This window comes from Opisthocomus hoazin, chromosome 22 (assembly GCF_030867145.1).
Source record: "Opisthocomus hoazin isolate bOpiHoa1 chromosome 22, bOpiHoa1.hap1, whole genome shotgun sequence".
In the NCBI taxonomy this organism is placed as follows: Eukaryota; Metazoa; Chordata; class Aves; order Opisthocomiformes; family Opisthocomidae; genus Opisthocomus; species Opisthocomus hoazin.
In genome coordinates this window covers 2,401,539-2,425,531 of record NC_134435.1, presented here as the reverse complement: position 1 = coordinate 2,425,531, position 23,993 = coordinate 2,401,539, and the positions used below count along the sequence as shown (strand labels likewise).

General features: G+C 50.3%; 1 protein-coding gene across 11 annotated transcripts in view; it reads right to left on the bottom strand.

The window, feature by feature from the left end:
- The window catches only part of RAPGEF6 (Rap guanine nucleotide exchange factor 6), a 134,225-nt gene extending 125,685 nt beyond the window's left edge, over window positions 1-8,540 (bottom strand). For 7 of the 11 annotated variants that reach the window (XM_075441593.1, XM_075441602.1, XM_075441597.1 and 4 more), the window contains exon 1: window positions 8,284-8,539. In XM_075441593.1, the coding sequence (XP_075297708.1) occupies window positions 8,284-8,352 (69 nt within the window). In that variant the 5' untranslated portion in view covers window positions 8,353-8,539. Of the gene's footprint in view, window positions 1-8,283 lie in introns of all 11 variants that reach the window. The other 4 variants (XM_075441603.1, XM_075441598.1, XM_075441605.1 and 1 more) reach the window with 2 other exon arrangements.
- Window positions 8,541-23,993: the final 15,453 nt, after the last annotated feature.

The window sequence follows — 23,993 nt, the reverse complement described above, 5'->3', positions numbered from 1 at the left end:
ACGACACTTCACAGCCCCCCATCGAAAAGGGATGCTTTGGAAACCGGCGTGACCACAATCCGTTTGCACACACCGCGCCAAGCCAGTCGCTGGGACGCTTCCAGGAGTAACGCCGACTGCTCTACACCGTAATGACATAAGCACCACACACTTACTCGGCCAGCGACAGAGCCCTGATCGGACCCCAGCTGCCAGGGAGATCAGCAACCATAAAGTCACAGCTACTAGATGGAAGAACTGTAAGCACATTCCCAGGTTATTAGCACTGCCTTAGGTGACGAATAACAAACGTTCGGGCTAATTTACTTTTCTGAGTTTTTATTACAAGTTTACTTTCTTTGGCACTTCTCCAACCTGAAAGGTGAATGGGAAAATGATTTTGGGGAGGGGTTTTTTGTGGGTTTGGTTTTGACCCCCCCCCCTTTTTTTTTTTTTTTTCTTCTTCAGCTTTGGTTCATAACGCTCTTGCAAAAATGCTTAATCAAGACAACTCATACACCTACTTCAGGGCACCTGAAGAGTCACAACGTTTCCCTGTTTCCACCCAAGTTTTTTTACCCCCTTCACTCCTGCCCAAGTTTCTCCCTCCAGGTCAGTCTTTGACACCCTCACCCAGAATCCTGGTTGATACACACACAGTCTCTAAAAACAAAAAAACTCACCAAACCAGCAACATTCATGTTATTTTCTCTACTTGTTTAGTATTAAATTGTTCAAACAGGGAACAAGCTGCCCAAAAGCCAACCCAGGAGCCCTCCTCTGTGAACGGAGCACCTTACTCGTGTCACCGAGAGATAAATAACCAAAAGACCAATATGAGCAACACCTTCAGTCCTGCTGCTGAAAGCACAACAAAAACAAGCTCCAAAAACTGGTCAAAAACAAACAAAAAAATCCTCTTCAGACAGACACTGAAGCTCTTATAGCTGGATATTTACATATATTAACATTTGGTTAAAAACTGGTAAATGCTCCAAGATTGTATTTTGGTTCACTTGAAACAACAGATGGGTCCTATTTTTTAAGTGCAACTAATTCAGGGCTGCTTTCAGCTTCAGAAAGTGTGTTGTACTTCAGGTTCCAACTAGTGATAATCTTAATTATTTGGGTACTAAAACATATGCCAGGATGTTGAGTGTTTCTGGCCGAGAAACAAGCAAACCAACCGCACGTCGCAAGCGCAGAGCCGCGTCCACACAGCAACGAGAACAACTGTCAGAAAACAGCCGAATTCCACAGACTTCAGGGAAGACTTTGTGAATTCAAAGTCAATCCTACAACCCGCCAGGGATTAATAATGTAAAAGGAGGTTAATTTTAATTATCCAGAAGAGAGCTTTGGCCCTGCCCAGCCTCGGGGAGGGGGACACCACATTTTACCTGCACTGGTTTCTCAGGGACGTTTAGCAAGATTGAGCGACGAGCAGCAAACACGCGTCGATTGGTACCCATCTGAATTTTTGGAACAAGAGACTGAGACTTCTCTATCGAAGAACATCATTCTCGATCATCTCAGAAAACAAGGTGCAAACACGGAGTTTATGAAAATGAATTATCGAGAAGCATTTTACTGAGGTAGTACGAGAGTTTGCATGCTCGGCTTTTTTTATTACAGGAAAACCACAGGTGTAATTGAGATGAAGACTCACAATACTACACTGTATTAAGAAAAAGAATAATAAATGACAACTACCCACCCAAAGCACTCTTACAAGACAAAATAGAGGAAAATGTAAGCACTAGAAACTTCCTAACTCATCAAGCTGGCACCTGAAGAGACGCAGCTCTCCCAAAGCTCCCAGGCTTGTCAGACAATCCTCCAGGATTGTCAACGCTGTATTTATCATGAGCTTAAATAAATTAATTTAATGAGCAGCTTGGAAAAAAAATGTGGTTTTGTTTTACCTTCAGCTGAAAGCTATGTGCCAGGGAAGCACAGGAGGAGGAGGAGAGAAGGTTTATTACCATTTCATTAAAGTAATAAAGAATTTCAGGACCTTCTTCATTGACAAAGAAACTGTATTCTGCCTGTGAGTAAGACTAGAACAATTCCAAGAGCTGTGAGCCACCAATATGCTAGCCAGCGTGTCACTCCCCAGGTACTACTGTTCTGAACTTTAATTGCACTAGATGGCTATAAAAAGAAAAAAGCTTTACAACATATTTTATTTAAAGAGACTAATCTAATATTTAAGAAAACCTCACAATTCTAAGTCTCTTCCAGTCTCAGAAAGATGCCGACAGAATATGTGGTGAACAAGGCAGTGGGCAGGACCGGAGCACGTGTGCTCTCAAGTCTTTCTCTAAAGCTGCGGTTACTCAACGTTTTTGGTAACAGAACAACTGATTTTTCTGCACTTGATTTTTCAGTCCCACAGAACAAAAATAAACTGTATTGGTCACCCTCACAGGACTGCTTATAAAGTAGTCGTAATTATATTACAAGGTTGTATGTTCTTATAACTGTAAATAACAACTGCTGCCATATGCAGATTGCCTTTCTGTACTCCCAAGGTACACAACGACCCAGCCAGGAATTCGTCAGTAGTAAACTGCAGGCGTGTCAGTACGTGTTCACCATCACTCTGGTTATCACCCAGCGATAACCAATGCATCCACTCGAAAGGCCTCTTCCAACTTCCAAGCACAGTCAATGTGAAGACGGAACCAAGCCTCTGCACCGCGCAGTCCACCTCTGATGTCGAGCTGGGGAGGCCCTCTGGCAAAGCACAGAGCTGCAGAACAACCTCCAGCATTTTACACCAGGCAGCTGCTGGTTGTCTCCAGAACTGTAACTCACATGACAAAGTCTTAGAAAGCATCAGCTACAAAAGAATACATCACTAACAAAAAAAAAAAAAAAAAAAAAAGGGAATGAAAATGCAAGACAGAGGTTAGGTAGCAGAGAATTATGGCAGGAGTCGGGTTTCCATCACTCCTCTTTCCCTGTTTTGGAGGCCCATGTACTAACAGTAAGGAATTTTCATTAAATACAAACCAGCATCTGCAGCTTCATTTAATACAAATTTCTTTTCAGCATTAAGACAATTGCAAGCATCTAGATTTTCTGTAGTGATTCTGCAATTCTGATTACGTTAAATGGCTATCCAAAAACAACACCATTGTTACATTAACACTGTGAAAAACTCACTGCAAACTACTGAAACAATGGATTTTAACAAAGGCTAACCCCGTTTCACCTACTGAGTTTACAGAAAATTATTAAAAGGATGAAAAAACCCACTTCAAAATACCAGTTATTTCTGGAAACAAGAAGCAGATGTTCTCCTCTGTTTGGCTCAGCTGTGCTACAGTACAAGAGTGCCTTTGTTATGCTGTCAGCAATAATTTTTTTTATTTATTACAGCCATTTTATAATGCCCATCAATGTACTACTTGTGCATGATTTAGATTCATGCAGATCTATTTCTCTATACATAAGCCATCAAGAAGCATCACATACACCCTCCAAATAGCAGACACTGTTATAACACAGTTGTGCAAATTGGGGGTTTTTTTCTCCTTCCACTGTGTTAATAAAAAGGGAACAGGAAGAAAAGGAGGAGCTAGTATTGCCAAATAAAGTCGAATTAATGTTATTCAAGAATTACTGAAACAAGACATAGTACAAAGTTAGGGAAATACAAGAGCTTAGAGTATAAAAACAAACTCTACTCTTTGAAGTCCAATAAAGGCAAACCTTTCTGAACCACAGAAGGGAAATACTGTCCAGAACAAAGTCATCAAGAACTAAAAGGAGACCACGCTGGGAAAAGGACCATTAAAAATGGGAGAGAGCATGCTCACAGGGGGGAAAGAGAAAGAAGAAGGAGCATAATCATTTGCTGTTCTGCCCTATCAGCCACAGAAACCTTATCTAAACCACCCCCCACAAGCCTAACATCCCAGCCTTTGCATAGATCTGATAAGGAATTCTGCGCCTTAAAAAGTCAACCCTTTAATGAAAGGGCATACAGAGTGGTATAAACATTCGTCTCTCCCTCGTACGGCTTTGAACAAACAATTTCCTTCTATGAAAATATTCCCATATTACTAATATAATATCCCCACCTGTGGCAGAAGCAGCAGGCAGGGTGATGTGCAAGACCAAGCTGAAACACTGCACAGAAGGACATCAGCCCCATGCTCCCAACTTGGAAGAACAGGAGGATCTGCATGTATAAATACCCCCCCATTTCACGCCACACAGAGATCAGCATCACCCTGGAAGGCAAATGCAGATAATTCAAATATTAAACAAGCATATGAAATCCTACAGTTCAAATATAGGTATGATTTTTTTTTTCCCCAAGTGATTAAGTGTCCAATTACCGCAAAGGTTTCCTCTACCTGACCGGACAGTGCGCACAGGAGCGATGATTTGTTAGGATAATCGGTTATCGAAACTAACATCTGACAGAACCCTCACAAATATAGAGACACAGATTCATACACAGCGTCAGCTCACGGCCACAGAAGATCTATGGAACCAACGAGTCTTCAGTTTTCCTTAGGTGGAACTCGCACCCCAGAGCGGCAATCTGCCGCGTACAGGGGTCTCAGTCCACCAGCAAACGTTCTGCAAGCCTTTCCACAAGAAAGGGCAGCTTGCGTCACGGGTCCGTACACTTTTAAGATGCCCAAGGGCAGAGGGAAGAACAAAAATAAGAGAAAGAAAAAAAAAAATTCAAGAGATTTCCCAAACTTGGGTAGTACCAAAGAAAGTTTTTAAATGGTGTAACAGAACAGCAATTACATAAAAATGTCTACGTCATTAAATGCTAGCTACAATCTCTAGGAGTTTGTCAAAATAATTCCCCTTGCCAAATAAATTAAAGATTATAACACAAGAAGTATTTGAGCAACAACAACCAAAAAAAAAAAAAATCAAGTGTGTACATGTCTAATATGCATAACTTATACACTTTAACAATTAGCAAACATTGGAATGTTACCACAACACTGAAAACTTGCCCTAACAGAGATTTTTCCAAACAAAAACATTTGTAGCATCAAGAATTAAAATTTTTACTTGAGCAAGTCTTGGAGAGATTTCCCCCAGATAAGTAAACCATAGAAATATTTTCATATCTCCCTGCTCAGTTCCTTAGACTTTACAAATGACAGCATTTTGTCAAGAAAAAAGTCCTAAAAATCAGAATCATATGGATGATCACACCACTCATCAGCGAAATCTGACGTGTGGATCATTTCTCTGCACCCTCCCAGAGCCTGCTGCACAGCTGACACTTGTGAAGCACCAGACCACACCACTGGTCAGCGCAGCCCCAGCCCTGTCATTTGTCATGCCCAGGTAAACTGCTCACATAAGCTGCAGGATGAGCAACAGAGAAGGGGGGGAAGGAAGGGACTGAAACTCGTGTGGTCAAGCAGCTTTGGCTCACTACGGTTTGGGGAATTTGGGGGGTTTTCCTGCACAAAAATGCAGTCAAAGGGCACGAGCAGCCCCACGCAGCTGGTTCCATGCAGGAGGAGCTGATGAGACCTTTCCCTGAGAGTAGGAGGTGAGCAGAGGAGCCACACTTTCTGCCTGTGCACGACAGGATCCTTCAAGACAGGCGTCCCCAGCTCGTACACCCTGCGCAGGGACACCCAAAGCCAGGGTCTGACCCCAACGGCTGCACCGAGCAGGTTCCCACTTCGCTGCCCTAAGCCTTGCAGCCTGCAGAAGAAAGGTGACAAATCAGGATGCTCAGAACAACTTTAAAAAAACAAAAGTAATATTACACTGTAATCGTTTCCTCCGGTTCCCTTCTCCCCCGACATCCATCTGTCACCACATCTCCGAGCACACGCTCGGGAACTCCGGGGAGGTTCAGGTCTTGACTTTGTGCCTTAATGCAGGCCCAGGAAGGGGACCCCCAGCTACACCGCGCTGTCGGAACAGGGAAGGGCTTTTCTTGACATCACGTCAGTTTCGAAATGTGTATAAACAAAAGTACCCCAAGAAAACAAAAGTGATTTGACTGTAACCATCCACTCAGCAACAGGCGACAGAACAGAGGCCCCAGCCTTGCCAAGTCTCAGGCACATGTTTAACTTCAATCCCTCGTAGTCTCGCAGCGCAGCGTCTCTAAATACTTGCCAAAAAAGGGCCAGATTAACAAAGGAATTAAGATTAAAAAAAAAAAAAAAATCATTTTAGAGGTGTTATTAGTTAGATTAGCAAAGATTAGACTTTTTCCCCACCACTGTGATACCCTGGCAAATTCAAACCCGCGCACAACCCTGGCGTCAGTCCCAACGGGAATCGGCACAGATCCCTGCGAACCCACGAGCGTGGTCCGAGGGCAGTTGGACACCACAACATCCAACAGTGTAACGTGACAAGGTTAAGTGAAATATTTATTTTAGGACAGTTTTAGGCAAAATAAGGTGACAACCCTAAACAATTCCATGACAATTGCTGGGGGAAAAATTGGAGAAAAATAAAAAAGAACCAAAAGCCCTACCCAGGCGTGAGACATCGGAGTTGGAAGCAGCAGCGGGCAGATGTTTGGGGCCAGGTCAGATTACCTGCTGCCCAAAGCCACCCCATGACGAGCCAGCGTGGTATGCCAGCTCATGAACGACACTTCTGTGCTGAACCCAGTCGCCCAACGCTGCAAACCGCACGGGCAAAGGAATTTTGCTAACTGAAGACTACAGCCAAAGAGAAAGAAAGGTCTGAAGCAAGAGGAGAGGTGATAAAAATAAGAAAACAGAAAGAACAGAGAGACTGCCTCATGGTTAATTTAGGGAGCAGAGCCACAAGGAGGAATGTATCAGCTATCCCAAGGCAGGTAAACACTGGGCCTGAACATGTGCCTCGCACTCACAAGACGGACTCGAAGGGGAGCCGGGGTCCCTGTCCTGCTCGGCCGTATGCCGGAGCAGGCTCCGCCGCAGCTCTCCCCGAGCAGCCTTCTGATAATTAACTTATAAGGAAGACCAGGCAGGACATTCTGCTCTCTGTGAAGTATCAAGGGAGAACAGATGTTTGCCGGTCTCCAAGGGACAAACTCAAGAGCGGATCATTTCATACCACTAATTCTTGAGCATATTTAAAAAAAAAAAAAAAAAAAAATCACAGTAAGGCAAACAAATAAAAAAGAGAGTAGGGTAAGCAAACGCACTCCAACCAGCCTTTCAGTGCAATGCAAATACTATCAAACATATTTCATTATTAAATTAACACTCCGTGACACCACCATTCCCAGAAATACAGGGCTGATTACAGACTGGCTTGCAGGGAAGGGACAGAGCAGGCAGTTAATTGGAAAACGTGTTTTCTTGTCGCTACCTAGCCTCACGTCTTTCCACACTCCCACTCACTGGAGAAACATCTCCTCATGAAGCCTGCGAAGCATAATTACTCCGGTTTTGTTTAAATCTGCATCGCTGCACAGGTAAGCAAAGCCTTTCAGCTCACTAACTTTTCCCAGAAGTTTTGCATCACCGAAATATGCCTAATTCTACTTCTCGGTGATCTGCTTCTCCTCCTCCTCCTCTTCCCTGCAGCCCGCCTGCAGCAGTTTGCTGAGCGCCTTACATCTCTGTCGAGGTGTCACCGGGTGTTCAGAACACCGCTGCTCTCACAGAATCCCAGCATGGCAGGGGTTGGCAGGGACCTCTGTGGGTCCCCCAGCCCAACCCCCTGCCCAAGCAGGGTCACCCAGAGCAGGCTGCACAGCACCGCGTCCAGGCGGGGCTGGAATATCTCCAGAGAAGGAGACTCCACAGCCTCCCTGGGCAGCCTGGGCCAGGGCTCCGTCACCCTCAGAGGGAAGAAGTTCTTCCTCGGGTTCAGCTGGAGCTTCCTCTGCTTCAGTTTGTGCCCGTTGCCCCTTGTCCTGTCGCTGGGCACCACTGGAAAGAGTCTGGCCCCATCCTCCTGACCCCCACCCTGCAGATATTTAGAGGCATTTCTGAGGTCCCCTCTCAGCCTTCTCTTCTCCAGGCTGAACAAGCCCAGCTCCCTCAGCCTCTCCTCGCAGGAGAGATGCTCCAGTCCCCTCCTCATCCTCGTAGCCCTCCACTGGACTCTCTCCAGTAGCTCCTCATCTTTCTGGAACTGGGGAGCCCAGCACTCTCACAGGAGCCAGCTCGGGAAAGCAGAATTAAATAAATACCCGAGCTCTAGGGAGCAGTTCGCGAGCGCCAGCCCGGCGGCGTGCGGCAAGGCGAACGCCACGACCCAGGCCGAAAGCTGGCCGGCAGACGGGCTCTCCTCCAAGGAAAAACAACAAATAAGCAGTAAAGGAAGCGGCGGCGGCCCCCTTACCTCAGGAGTCCGCTCCGACGGCTTCCTCCGCAGAGCCTGTTTGATCCTGGGCTCGACGGGAGAGCTCATCCTCCCGCCCCGCTCCCCCGCGGCCGCCGCTCCTCGCAGGTCGCTGGCGGGGGGCGAGGCCTCCGGGCGGGAACTCGGCGCGATCAGCCCAGGCCCCGCTCGCCGCTGCCCCGTGCCTGGGGTGGGGGGCGGGCGGGAAGCGCCCCGAAACTTTCCTCCGCGCCGGGGGCGGGGGGGGGGAAGGCCGCGCCGCCTCGCACGGCGCCGGGAGGAGACGCAGAGGGCAGGCCGCGGGGCGGGCGCGGTGCCCGCTGCCGGGCTGGCTGCTCACCAGGCGGGCGGCTCCTCCGCGGCGCCTCCGGCTGCCGGCTCAGCAGCAGCGGCGGCGGCCGGGGCAGGTGGCGCCGGTTCCCAGCGCCGCGTTCCCCCGGCGGCCGGCGCCGCTCCCCATCGCGCGGCCCCGCCGTGAGGAGAAGCGCGGGCGGGCTGCGGGAAGTTACCGGCCGGAGCGGGACTCCCTACGCCCGCCCGTTCGGCCCCTGAGCCGAGCGGCTCCGCCCTCCGGGGACGCACAAAGCGACGCGGGCGGGTGAGGAAGTTTCGGGACGCGGCGCCAGGAGCTCCTACGGCTCACCCCGCGCCCAGAGCCCGGCGCGCTCCTCCCCTCGGGCCGCCAGCAGCCGCCACCGCCGTCCCGGCTCCCGGCCCCCTTCGCCCACCGCACGCACCCCTCCTTCCCCTCCGGAAAAAAAAAGTGCGAGAGCGGGCTCTTTAACCCAGAGAATCGGCAAGAAGGAGCGAGGGGCGGGGCGAAGTGAAGGGCGGGGCTGGGGACGAGCACCGCCCCCCGCCTGCGGTAGGGTGGGGAGAGGGCGGGGCCGAAAGGAAGGCTCGCGAGGGTTGGGAGGGGGTCGGCGCATGCGTGCTGAGAGGAGGCGCCTCAGGTCCGGGGCGGGGGGGGGGGGGGGACCGGGACCGGGACCGGGACCGGGGTTGGGGTCGCCGGCTCGGGAGGCCGGGCCGTAGGCTGCCGGGTGCAGCGGGGCCGGCCGTCAGGGGCAGCCGGTAGCCGTTCGGGCGCGGCTCGGCCAGCGCCGGGTGACACCTCGGCCGGTTTCTCCTCAGAAGCCGCCGCCCCCGGGGCACCCGTCGAGTTTCTCCTCAGAAACACCGCCCGTTCCGCCTTCGCACCCGAAAGAACTCATTGTCCGCGTTAATTGCGTTTCGATAGCAAATGAGGCACGTTTCTCAATGAGCGTTTCCACGGGCAGGGGCACTTCTGTCACGACAGCGAAGGCTGGGGTGTCCGTCGTGCCTTCGCCCTTCCTGCTGTGCGTTGCGGGCGTTCCCGCCTTTTCCTCACAGCCGCGGCTCGCAGAGCGATCGCCTTCTTGATTCTTCAGCTCCCGAAAGTCTCTGCCCCAGGGCGCGGGGCTGGGGGGTGGCGGTTGCCCCGTGGTGCAGCCCCATCCCCGTTCGCCCACCGAGGCCTCGCCAGGGCAGGGCGTCCGGCACCGAGTCTGGGTCTTGGGCTTCAATAAAGAGCGCCCGCACAGCTCGGACATCTCGGGGGGGGGGGTTTGCAAACTGGACCTGGGACTGGTGCCCAGGCCCCCCGGGACCTGCGTTTCCAGTGGCTCCGGCCCCTCGGGGCCGGCGGGAAGCAGCCCCGCATCGAACGTGCCTCGAAGATTTCCTTCCTTACACCAGGTCCGGTTTTGTAAATCTGTGAGATCAAAGCCACACAGGCACACAGCTTCTGTTTGTGGGGTTTTTTTGTTCTCTTTCCTTCCTAATAAACAAGAGCGTTCTTGTTTCTTCCCTTTCTCCAGCTATTCTTTACCACTTGCCCTTTGTGGCACAATTGTCTTTCTTGTGCTCAAGGCCATTATTGGCCATTCCAAGCTGTTTTATAATATTTCTAGTGTTTCCTTCAAAGAAAGATCTGAGGAAATTTGACTTTGCCTCAACTGTAGACTCTTTTGGTGCTATGCCTGGTATCATGGCAGGCACAGCAATAGTGGAACGGACAGCCCGGATCTGAAAAGCAACTGTTCTTAATGTCACATAGCTGCCACTGGAGAGAGAGTAGAAGAGGCTCTCAAAAATGACAGCCAGGTACGCACACAGCTTCAGTCCCATAAAGTCTATCAAGACTAATTTTGGAGTTTTTTTACTTGAACTTCCGTGGTAAAATCAACATTTCCAAATACCATGTCTGTTATTGTTCCAAAGGTCAGAAGTTTGTCCTAGTTATTTGGCAGAACATGCTATCCTTTTTCAACTTCGGTACATAAAATATTATTTCCAGTAGTGTGGGAATCTTCTGAGATTCCCTGCCAGCAACCGGAATCAAAAAGCTGGAGATAAAATGTTCCCCTGAGTAACTGAGGAGAAGCAAGTAGAAAAGAACTGAAGCATGAATCCTTCTTTATGAAGAGGTTCTCTTTTTTTCTTATTTTTTTCCATCGTACTTGCCCTTTTTTTTTTTTAACAGAGTTGTAACAGCAAATCAAGTAATCAGCTCAGTTTATAGTTAAAGATCATGTAAAAGATGAGCTGATACTCCCCAAGTGCAGGTGGCTGGAAAAAAACTTAATGGAAGACTAGAATAAAAAGTGTAACTGAAATCTGTGCTATGACACTTCTCGTGGATCTGTAATAATTTAAATCCTAATCTCGGTTTTTAGAAGGGAACTCATTCTCCCACCTATTCTAGCTGTTCAGCATTCCTGCAATCAACATAACGCAGAAGTGGCCACTCAACATGGCAATAAAATTAGTAGCCTAAGAATTCCTTTTTCTTTTGCACACAAATTATCTTGCACATTGTACATCAGCCACCAGACAGGCACGGCGCAGTAAGGTAGACAGAGGTACTCGACAGGAAACAAAGCTGCTGTTCCAATTTAATTGCCTGGCTCAACTGGCCCGTGAAACAAGACTTTCCTCACTCCAAAAGTACCTGAATTTGGGTAGGTAATGGCTCTAACAGCTGCAGTTATTCCAGGGGCTATTTTAGCTGTCAGGTTTATTTTCCCAAATTTCTAGAGAACAATGGAAACGAGTGTCGTGGTCCTGACTGCTGCTTACTGGTGTTACAGCCTGTGTCTCCACGCGGTAAAGCCTATGTAGTTAAACACAATTAAGTAGCTTTCACAAGTGAGTAATTTCAGGGCTGGGATTAAAGGATGTGGCCAAGCAGGATGCCTTTTGTCGGTGCAGAGGGGAGAATTTGCTTCCCTTTTGTCTAGATTGTATCACTCTGCCCGAACAAGCATCATTGCTTATCACATAGCTTTTTATTTGTTGAAAAATAACAATATCTGTAGTCTTACATAGAAGAATCTTACTATTGTCTTACTATTTATACAGATGAGTTGCAATCTCAGGAAATTAAATGTTTCTGCTTCAAACCTCCGTGAATTTGAGGAGATCAGCTAAATTGCAAAGTACATCTCTTGCTCCTGGTATGTTCCTTCAGTTGTTCGGGTTCACTGACACTCCCAAAGATCTCGTTTAATCGCACGCCTTTCACCGCCATGAGCACATCCCAGATTCTTCAGGGTAAAACTCAACTTCCTCACCTCGGCCAGTGGGAAAGATACATCATCACCATAAACTGAAACACTTTTTACTTGTATTTTTATGTATTCTATATATTTCTTGTTCCCGTGAGTTTTATTACAGCCTGGCCATTTCCTTCCTCTCCTTCTCCAACACGGCTGTTAGGCTATTGTTTTTGATTTCTTAGCTTTGAAAAAAAATTCCCCTTCAGAGATTCATTCACATCATTGGCAATGACTGCTAGCTAAGTATGTGGTTAACATGCTGCAAGGAAGGCATACAAACTAATTCGCTGCCTGGCTGGAGGAAAACAAAATGTTCTGGGATCCCCTGATGGGAAGAATCCCCTCAGCCTGTTTTACCATATATGCTTATTCTGATGATTAACTTCCCGAGTAAACATGTTTGTGACAGTTCAGTAAAAGTGTGTGAAATCAGGGAGGCAAAGGGATAATTAGTGATTTTGTGCAAGGCGCCTTTTGCAGGAAAGTTATGTTTTTGCAAATGGCACAACACTGGCCAGGTGCCTGATTAAAACAGCACTTTGCAGCTCTAAATTTCAATTTCTGAAATTATGTGCCAGAATATGTGAAAAAACCAAATTATTTTTGCAAAATCAAAAGCGAGAATGAAATGGTCATTCTATACTGTACTACCAATTTTGCTCCTCCTGAGGCAAAGTTCTGCACTATGCATGTTGCTAGAGCTTCAGTGCAGAGGACAATGGTAAAACATGGAAATGAAGCATAAGGACTGTGAGATCTTTAGCTTTCTGCTGTATCATAATACAGTTTTTAAAACTAAAAACCCATCTTTGTTCTCTTTAACTCAAGACTGGCATGGCTTTTCTTCCACATGCAGATTCTTCCTGAAGGGTAAAACTAGAAAGCCATGTACACGTAAGCAATTAGAGAGGTCATCGTGACAGTCAAACCCTTATTTTTCAGCCTTAATCAACAAGACTGAAACAAATGGGAAGCCTAACAACTTTTACATGTGGGGACATAATGCTTTCGCTACTGAAGCTTTACCTTCAGCAGCAATTTTCCTCGCTTTTTGTGTTCCCTGTCACACATCTTTGATGGTCTGTGATGTGCTGAGTGCTGGTGTGAATGTGCTGTGAACACAGTGAGCTTTCAGACTTAGAGGTCTTGAGACTATATTAACATGCAAAGAGGGGGGGATGACAAGCCCCAGCTGCTCCCTGCAGACTGAACCCTCGCTCTGGCTGGAGACATTAACCGTTTCCTACATCTTCGCTCCTGACTGAAGGGAACATCTCCTCTCGACTGAGAGCACTTTATGGGATGTCCACGGGAAAGGCTTCATGGAGGACAGGTGGAAAGTCTAAAATAACCAATATTCCATGCCTGAGGGTGCGTAGCGGCGTTAGGAACACTGTACCCTGGCCATCAGGTCAGGTAGTGCCTGGCCAGTTGTGCACCGGACCGCTTCTGCAGGCCTAGTTCCCAAGTTAGGAGCAGTCTGCTACAGCAAATAGTGAATTAGGTTATTTGCTATTCATTTGCTAAGGTTTCTATGAAAACAAAGACGTGCATTGATACGGACTCTCTGAAAGTTGCCAGTGAGGACAGTAAAAGCTATTTATATTGCAACAGCGCAGGCTGTCCCGTGACGCTTACATGTATGTTCTCATCTACCTCATTTCCCTTCCAGGTCCAGATGTGAAGACACACGTCTAGAGAAGCGCATTCCTCTCCCTCGCTGGCTGCCGAGAGACTCGAAAGCTGCGGCTGGGTGAGGAACGGCTGTCTGCCCGTCCCGCGCCTGCCGCCACCCTGCCGCTGAATTACTGAGCTCTGTCAAATGTGAGTGAGCGGGACCAGGAGCAAAAGGACTCCTGCCGAGTCACCTGAGCGTCCAGTCTGCCCCAGGCATGGTGCAGTGTACAACATTATCGAAAGTGTCTGATAAAACAGAGTAAGACCTGACTAAAACATTCAAAATTTTTATAAAATACCATCCAAACTAAAAACAGCTGGTTTGCTCAAAGCCAGACGTTCTTGCCCCAAGCAGACACACACTCTGCAATGGAACAGCTCTGTCTTTCTGTCTGAAACAGGCTCTTTCATCAAATGGTTTGTCTGTCTTCTGCCATTTTATTTTTACTACGCACAACCTACAGATATTTGATTCCAGCCCCAGCACTTTGTTGGCAGAAGCTGAGAGAGCATATGGACATGTCTAGATATTGGAGGTATCCAGCAACAGTATACAGATGTCCAAGCTCTAGCCTGAAAAAATTAAAGATGGGGGCGGCGGGGGGGAAAACCTGCCCTGACAGGAGGCAATCTGGAGTCTAGAGACTACGCCATTTGCATTTTCTTTGTTGTTATAATCAGGTTAAGGCTTCAGCTGAAACATTTTCTTCATTTGTTGTAGGAAACCTCATGCCAAAAACCATTAGAAAGGGGAGGGTGGGTAAAGGATGGGCTGGGCACAGATAAAAATGAAACCTTAAAAAAAAAAGCACAACAAAAAAAGAACACTCGTGCCATGGGAAAGTTGCCACCAGTAATCTGGCATCAGTAACCAATTTACCATATCTTACTCCACATGTTTAATGACGCTCTCATTAATTTTTCGGGTCCGCTTAAAGCTGTACAACTAGAAGTTGCAAGAAGATTTCACACACAGTGGGGATTTTGTGACTGTGACCTGTTATAACCCAGAGAGAACATGCAATGGTGTTTGTATCTTCCTACTGAGTAGTTATTTTCCGAGGCAAAAGGCCAAACACTTGCATAACTCAGTCTTACCATTCGCTGTGTCTATGACATTTGTAAGTGGACAACACTTTGGCTGACAATGTTGAGCTCGTAAAAGAACAGGGCATGCCTACGGAGAGGAGCCAGTTTAAATATGATAAAGATTAGAGTAAATAGGATTTTAGTTCTCCCCCTTTTTTAAGTAAATGGAGTAATGCTCTGAGCATGTAGAAAAATAATAAACAACCTCTCTGCTGCCAAGTAATAGGCCAACAGTCTAGACTTTTTCTTAACTGGCAATCAACTAGATTAAGAAATTGTGAATAAATGCCTGACATGCTATTTCTCTGCTTTGAGCAGTCGAATAAGTGCTACTTATTTGTGAAATCCTACGAGAACTATTACAGCATTTGAATCAAGACTGAGGAAGACTTCCAGTTCTTACCGTTTTCTTGCCTCTGGTGTCGGTGTCAGGGTGCTTTGCAACCGTGGGACATTGCTTATCAGAGCCGAGACCGGTGCAGCAATTCCACCAGCCTCACGCCAGCTTTCCACTGTGTGCATGTATTTCGTGTGTTTGTAGGAAGAGACATGTCTGTGTGTTTATGTTTCTGTGTATAAACTATAATTTGATTATGAAGAAATGTTGCACAGTTTAGTAGACTCGGTTCTGGCCTGAGAGCCAGGAATGCTCAGTGAACTCATTGCAGAGTTATGTAGGCCAAAATTCCCTGTATCATCCTCTGGTTTTGGTCACGTTTCGATGCTGTCAGTCTGATTTTTCTGATGAAAAGAGTGTAAACAGCTCCGCTGACATTACTGAGTTAGCAAGCACTCAGCTCCTCCGCGCTGGTAAATTGGGTCCCCTCAGATCGAAGCACTCCGTGTCAGACGCGGTTGCTTTTATCATCTGTCTTCACATGATGACATACGTCCTTATTATTCCTTATGATCTGTTCTCCGGCTTTTAATGACCCTGCAGAGCTAATGAGATGTTTAGTTCCCCACCCAAGCACAGCCATATGGATGAGATGATATCAGGCGGCTCGCTGAAACCATTGAATGTCAGGCATGCAGAATATCCAGAAAGTTCCCGTTTTCAGCGTGTCGGTTTTAGTCTTCAAATGCAGAAGCATACAGCATGCTCACATGATGTCAGTAGCATAACAGAACAAACTGTCTTCTGCAGACAAAATCCTGTCTATTTTTAACTTTTAAAAGATCTGCAGATGACTCTTCTTCCACTCGGAGTGGTTTTCCTCCCCTCCTCCCCTCCTTCCCGAGGCCCTGGCCTTGGTAGTGTCCCACAGCAATTCTGCAGATGTGACGGCAGGGGATATTGGTTCACAGCAGTGTCCCGGAGCCTGTGGCGGCCGCTTCCCACAGCCCAGAAGATCCCCGTGAACAGCTGAGATGCTCCTGCTGAGAAACCACCAGACTCTCTTTTACCTTCACGCATCGAAAAGCCAAGAGTTTGGCAGGGGAGGACACGAGTGCAGCCCTGGGAGGGACGGCCTCGCTGGGGTCAGAGCAGGAGCTGGAGGTCCAGCACCAGTAAGAGCCCGTGCGTAGAGTCAGACTGCTCCTGAAGACCTGCTCGCTTCTCCTTCCCGCACACAGAATGGGAGGGATCCTCACTGCAGACCCCCTCATCCCACCCCAAGGGTCTGCACCAGCGTCTCCCAGCAGGGATTTCACCCCAGAGCGGAGGCTGGGGCTGACCTAGGGCAGCTCCGGGGGTGCGTGTGGGGAGGTGAACGCGAGGGGAGAGGGAAGTGTTACTCCATCCCGTGCTTTTCAAGTAGATGATTGCACCGGTTGGGTTTTTAAACGCTGAAAGTGCAACCACTCGCAGTCTCCCTTGAATGAAAGGCAGCATTGTGCATGAAGCACGGGGAGACTTTCCTTTACCGTAACTTGTCGGGAGCAAAGGAAATAAAAGCAGAACAGCAGCTAGATGGAGGTCAGATGATCGCATGAATCATACGGTGATGCAAGTTACGGAGCGCGCCGCCCAATCAAGCCAGATGCCACCGAAGTACACAAATATCACTTCCCTACAATCACTGACCCCACGTGGAAGTAATTTCTCCCGTTCAGAGCAGAATGGGCTGCTTTTTTTTTTTTTGTTTCTTACTATGATACTGCGAATTTAAAAATCAGGAAAAGATCTATCAGGTAGGACAACAGTGATGACATTGAGGCAGAACCAATTTTTTAAATTTTTAGGCATTTCGTTCCACCTAGGTGAACGTGGAGATGCATGCACCCCCCTCCCATCTGAAATACTGAAGAGCTGCTGGAGGCTGCCGTCAGGGCATCGGCAGAGCCGTGCCTGGAGATGTATTGGCAAATTCCATCAAAAAGGGGAACGCAATGAAATTCGTCCCGAGAGCTGCCTGGCCGGTGGGAAGCACACGAACTTCCAGAAACACCGCCATGCCGAGAACAATCTTGTCGAGGAAATACTGGTTTTAACGACTGCGTGTGAAACGACCGCGCAACGTGACCCAGCAAACTTTGACTTTCCTGGGAAGCTGAACGGGGCTCGCTGCATTTTGACACATCGCAGACTAGCCGCCCTCCCAGTGCCCTAGCCCCCCTCAATGCCGTTAGGAATACTCCCAGCACGCTAAAAGCCATGAATGGTACCAGCAGATCTCAACAACTGGATTTTCAAACTGTTTTAGTGACTAATATTTTTCTCAGAGTGCTGGCCAGTGGGCAGATCCTTTCCATAGAAGTCTGCGTTGCATGTAAACAGTTGTGTTTCATCGCTGTCTTTATCCAAGGCAAAATTGCCTTTGCAGTAGAAGTGTTTTCTTTTATGTGAGCAATTGCTGCAGCAGTTGCTGTTCTGTGACCTCCTGGCTGTGCCTGTCTGCGGGAGGGTGTCACAAACGCGCTGCGCTTTTTAAAGAAGGTACCGAGAGCAACGGAAAGAGTTTGCGAGCTTGCAGTTAAGGAGACCCTGAGGCAGCAGGAACCACCCCAGAGTTTTTTCCAGTTGTGGGCTAAAAGAAGGATGCGCACACAAACGGGAGAGAATCTGCATCCGAAAACGGCAGTAGAAGTATTACAAGAAGAAACGAAGAGAGCAGAGGTCATCCTGCGCCTAGGGTGGGAACCACCAGCAGTTGCAAAGGCATCGCCGGGGTCTCGCACTGACTGCTCGGAGCGGGGACGGGTGCTGGTGACACCCCGGCCGTGATGGCGTGGTGGCTGTGGCATGGCCCACTGGGGACCGTGGGCCAGCGGGCAGAACTGCTGGTGACACCGCGGGCGAGGAGCGGTTACGGTCCTGTGGCAAAAGTATTTTCCTCGCTGAGATAGCAAGACCACCACATGCTCCAGTAGCGATGCTCAGCTGCCTCCGTAGCTGACGGTCTGAACAGGAAATAGCAAATCACAAATTAATGAGAAGCACTTAACGAGCACTCACGCTTGGACTGTAAGTGATGGCGGCAGAGGACAGACGCTGCGATGGAAGACATTTCCTCTAAAACTGCCTCTGTCGTACGCGTTCGGAAAAAGAGGGGATTCGCCCCGTATTTCTGCGACTGACGACCGGCGCTGGACGGAGCCCGGGCGGGCGCCCGCCGAGTGCTGCCGAGCCGGTGCTTCGTCTGCAGACTGAAGGGTGACCTGCCAGGAACCGGCAGCTTCCCGGCGAGCGAGCCTGGGAAACCGCAGACGAGGATGCGACAGTGAGCTACGAGATGTTTGAAAAGTTGTATTTAGGTTAAGGATTACTTTCCCCCTAAAAATGGGAGTCTGAATTCGTAGCTGTGAAGAGCCGCAATTGCCAGGAGCAGCAGAGCTTCCCACTAGCCCAGGACAGGGCCCTTGATTTTAATACTAAGTCAGTTCAAGCCTACAGTTCTTCAACAACTGTCTCTGTTTCCATGGGAAGGGCCTGCTTTTCACTAACCTATAATTTAAGAAATGGTTTGCAGATTTAAACTGTATTTTGCAAAAATAAATTTACCTCCAGGCTGATGGCTTTTGCAGCCTAACCAGCCTCAGAACAATGTCGTGTGAAACGACAGAGATCAAGACCTTTATTTAAACTGTTGGAACTGTACAAGAAAAACAAGCCTGGAGAATAAAGGGAACGATCATTAATTATTGCGGCAGAAGCAGCACAGCTGTAATTATCTTGTTCGCCGAGAACGTCGCCCGCAAATTTTATCAGTCATATTGTTAATACATGGAAACAGGAGCCCTTATTCTTCCTGCTCTTTCGGGAGTGATCAAAATTAGACAAGATTTCTAGTTACAGCTGCTATTAATAAATCCACTCCTTGAAAATTTGGTAGTTAATTTCTTAGGATTCAGTGCACTCAATAAGCTATTGAAAAATATAATTGCTCGTGGCTGTAATTTTGAAGTAATTATAGAAGAATTGCTGAATGTAGTCTTTTCAAATGCATCGAAGTCCTCCAAAGCGAAAAGCATCTCTGGCAGGAAAAATCAAGCGCACAAACCCGTTTGTACCCTCTTCCCAAAATCACTGTTTGCAAAGGCCCTTGCAGCGTGATGACCTTGCGCAGTCCCCGCGCTGGAGCCTCTAAACGGGGGTTGTTGCTCAGGAGAGGTCCCACGGCTGGGCTGACGTCAGCGCCGGGCGCCAAGCCAGGGACTGGGCCTGACCACCCCTACACGGACTCGGGCTTTTCCCCCGTGCGCTCTCGCCGACGCTTTCTCTGCTGGTCTGGGCTGTTTGTAAACCCCTTTTCTTTTGGTGACATCAGCGGGAACATTCTAGAAACTCATTCTTTTAGCCAAGGAAACTAAAATTATTTGCCTTGAGGAAGTAAGATGCTCAGTTTGCAAAGAAATCATAGAATCATTAAGGTTAGAAAAGACCTCTAAGATAATGCTCTCACCCATCTTTTTCAGCCCGACTACACGCCCTTCGTAAGAAACACCAGTTTCATTTTCCACGGCACTCAGGGAAAACATTTGTTCTCCATTAACAGACTGCGACAAACTCCACCTTCAGCTCTCCCACCCGGTCCCGGCGATGCCACGAGCGACGCGTACGTGTGTCCGTCCCAGAGCTGCGACTGCAGCCCTCCCTGCTCGAGAAGGAACCAACTGAGAGCAGCCCCACTTCTCGCTTGCCGCAATCGCTCCAGGGCAGCAGAGCCGCACGTGACCGGCACGGCGGGACGTCGCTGCAGCTCCCCATTCCTCCTTCATAGTTTTCCCCAAGAAAAAAGCTGGGTCTGTCCTACCAGAGGCACAAAAACTCGTGCTAAGGAGTTAACGAACAAGAAAAAGCAAGTTCCAGGTTAAACAGATGCCCTGGTTACGGCGGTTAGAAACTGAACAGCAAGAGCAGCCAAAGACACGGCGGTCGGAGAAAGTTCCTCAGTGGTTTAGAAAGCGCAGGAGAGATGAGATCCTGAAACAAAAAAATACCAGCGTTGAACAACATCCTTATGGGGCTAAAACCTGGCGGGCTCAGGGACAGCCCTGACCTCCGGCATCTGCGGCACCGGGAGCTGTGGCCTGCGTCAGGGGAAGCGGCTCCCTCTTGTTCACGTGAGGTTCTGATTTTGTGATGGGAAAAAGATGAGCCAGGGCAGGACGTTTCCCTCCTGCCACCTCCACCCGAGATAACAAAGGGTGAAAACTTTTCTCGGTCTGTAACTTCAGCTCTGAGAAGACGTATCTAGAGAAATACCGTTATTAAAGGAGCTGGGTTGCAGGTCCTTAAGCAAAACAACAGCAAACAGAAAGCCCAAAGGCGTCTGGGGAGCGAGGGCTGGATCACCCCAGGACCCCGCAGCACCCGGACTGGGGCTCCTCTCCCCACTCGGGGCCTGGCCAAGATGGGTTGCAGACAGAGCAGCTGGGCACAAGGAACAGGCACCTGTGTGTCTCCTGTGCCGCTTTGGAAATCTGGGACCAACCTACGGCGCAGACGGTTCCTTTGGGACGCTGCAGTGGGGACCTGCCAGCTGGTCCAGGACAACTCGTCGGTGCCGAACGGCCGCGGAGCTCCGGCGCGCTCCCCAGCTCTGCCCAGGAGTCACGGCTCCTCGCCCTCGGCGGTGCTGGAGCACCTGGCAGCGGGCTGGATCGCAGCGCGAGGCTCCAGCGCAAAGCTTTGCTGGAAACCCGGCCTTGGAAGAGCAGTGAGTGTCTGCGGCAGGATCGGCACGCCCGCGCCCCAGCGTGAGCGAGCCGCACGGCCGAGCTCGCCCCGCAAACCGCCGGGGCCGGTTGTTCAGCCCCGCGCCCGCTGCAGCCTGGATCGTGGGGCTCCCGTGGGTGCTGACGGGCCGGAACCGCAGGCATGAGCTGCCCTGCCCCCAGAGCAGCCGCGACCGGCATCGCTCAAATCTTCTGAGCAAGAGGCCCCAGGCAGAGGAACCGGGCTGACGTGCGCAAGCGTCACAGTGTGGGGAAGGAGCCCGGGTCGCTGTGCTGCAGCTCGTGGCTCGTTCTGCCTTGCCACAAAACACCCATGGTGCTCGTCCGGTCACCTCTGCTTCAGCGGTAACGCCGCGCACCGCAGGACCCGCTGCTCACCGCCATCTGCCTGCCTTGCACCCCGCGTTCGCTGTGCAGGGGGTCCCGGTGACGGGTGTCAAGAGCTCCCCGTGCCCTGCTGCGGGTGGCTCTCGGGAGCACGGCTGAAGGCAGGAGCTCAGGCAGCGACTCCCCGCCCTCGGAGCAGATGTCCTCAGCTCCAGCTGGGAACAAACAGCTGGAACAGGCAGGGGTTTTGAAATCAAATTCTGCCGCTGTACAAATATTTTCGGTAATGAAAATAAACAAAGACACAGGAGGAACATGCTTCCTCCTGCTACTGTGCTTCCTGGGAAGAGACGGGCTGGGAGAGAGCACGGGATCTGCGCAAGACCCACACAGGTGACACGAAGGTGGTGGCTGACACGATGCTCTTCATGCCCAGAGGCCACACAATGTGTCCAGCCTTGCAGGACGGCCAGCAGACATTGCCCTGGCAGAAAAAGCCACCCGGCCGTGGTGCCTCGGGGGAGAGGAGAGCCACAGCACCCCTCCGACTCGCCACCCCTCGCGCCGGCTCCTCGGCCGATCCCCGTGGGGATCCACAGCTCCGTGGGAAGCTCCACGTTGGCGCTTTCTGTCGGGGCAGGACCCCGCACACGCGTCCTGCAGCGACGCTGACAGAGCTGGCACAGCACAGCTGAAACCTGGAGGAAATACATTTAAAGTAATGTTTTTCTGTTAGGGACAGGATAAAAATGCACGCTCTGGGTCAGTTAACCCTTGCTCTGCTGGCTGGGAATGGTGCGGTGCCTCTGGCGTTTCCACAACCAAACGCTGCTCGCGTTTCTCCTCCTTTTCCCCCAGAAGGCTCCAGCCCTGAGCGGTTTGCTGCCCCGCGCCAAGGGCAGGACTGGGGAGGGGGCAGGATAGGGGACAGCTTCGTTCCTTCCCTCCGCTCCCCAGGCATGGGAAGAATTAACAACCCCTTCAGCAGAGACACCCGGCACAGCCACTTTACCTCCTAATTCCTCTGCCAGGAGAGGTCTCGAAGCGAAGCCCCCATTGCCCAGTTCTGCTCTGAAAGTCTGGCCAGATCCCACCAGGATGAGCTTGTGGTTCGTCGGCTGTCGAAGCTGGAGAGCACTGGTTCCAGTAACGCAGCACCTCCAGTGAGCACCAGCAGCACTTTTCAAGCACCCACGCGCGGGTGCCTGTAGCCATAGCAAAGGCGATGTTATCGGACACAGGCAAGGCAGGAGGCACCGGCAGCCGGGGTGCGAGGGCTGAACTGCTCCTGCAGCCCACGAGAAAAATGAGGGGTTGGCTGGAACAGAATGTGCGCGCTGCCGCACATAAACAGAGGCATTAACTTCAGCACAAACACAGACTCGGAAGGACGTATCTCCAGGGTGCAGGCTCATTTTTCACTCCAGCTACAAGGCCACTATTTTTTAATGACAAATGTTTAAGTCAACCTTTGCCGAGAGAGCAGCGAGCAGCAGCAGCGCAGCGGCGAGCCGATTCGGAGCTGCGTGCGTTTGTGCAGCCGACAGCGACACAGCGGCGAGCTGCTCCCCGCCGCGTGGGCCCGGAGCTCGTCCCGCCGTATGGAAGAGAATCACCTCCTCCTCGGCAGCCCCCCGGTAAGCACGCAGGGGATGAAAAACGCTGCGGTACTCCGATGCCTGTGGCTTGCTCGCCTGCCTTCGCCCAGGCAAAAGTGAGTTAGCTTTCCTCTTTCTTTCAGGAAAATTAAGCGAACTACAGAAAAGGAGTAAAAAGATGTTAAAAATATGGGCTAACAAGCACTATATCCCAGCCTAGCTGGAGAGTTAAAAAGGAAATCAGTTCTGGGCATGAAGATCAGCGTTTTCTGGATGCTGCAGTGATGATACTGTTGAATTTACTGCTAACGTCATCGCTTGCCTGACACCCCCACGGACACATGACGGCCGGTGAGCCTCGCGCGTCCCCCACCGGGAGGGCACCTCGTGACGATCTGCTGTGGTGACATGAAATTCTCTGCCCTCCTCGAGGTGGCAAAGCACCGCCGGAGGTCTGACCGCCCGCTCGAAGCAGCGCTGCGTGGGTGTGCATCCCCAGCACCCCGCAGCAGAGCCTCCCCGCCTCGGCGCAGCACCAGCGACGGCTGAGCACCTCCTGCCGCGGGTCTGTTGGAGCCGGACTCGGTGCCGTCCACTCGACCCCTCCAGCGCTGCCGCGGGATCGCAGCCTCTGCCTTTTGGATCCGTCGTGGCACAGGAGCACTTGGCCAAGCAATAAACCCTGATGCTGCAATTATCAAAAGGCAATTGATTCTCTACTGATTGCTTTTACATCGGCCCACCTGCAGGGAGCACTAAGCCATTTGGTACCGTGCTGCTCCGGATGGGAACCGAGAACGCACTCGGAGCAATTCACCCATTCCCCGCCCTGCGGGAAGGCGCGCGGTGGTGGTACGGGACCAGTTTAAACTCCCACGCCTCCGCTCCCAGAGCTTTCATTCCTCCCAGAGATGACGAACGTGGGCCGGGTAACAGGTATCTTTTTACAAGACAGGGCTTGGCAGGTGCAAGGGGAAATCCTGGAAAGCTGCGGTCCACGACGTCCTGCTGTGCTCCGATGGGATCTGCCGAGCCTCCTACCTGGCCGCTGCTCTGATGGGATCTGCTGAGCCCTCCTGTCCAGCTGCTCCGATGGGATCCGCTGAGCCTCCTGCCCGTCCAGCTGCTCTGATGGGATCTGCTGAGCCTCCTGCCCAGCCGCTGCTCCGATGGGATCCACTGAGCCCTCCTGTCCAGCTGCTCCGATGGGATCTGCTGAGCCTCCTGTCCGGCTGCTGCCCCTGCTCGTGCCCGTCCCGGTCCTGCACCGCGCGTGCAGTGGGGGCAGCCGGGGAAGGTCTGTGCTGGGAGAGTA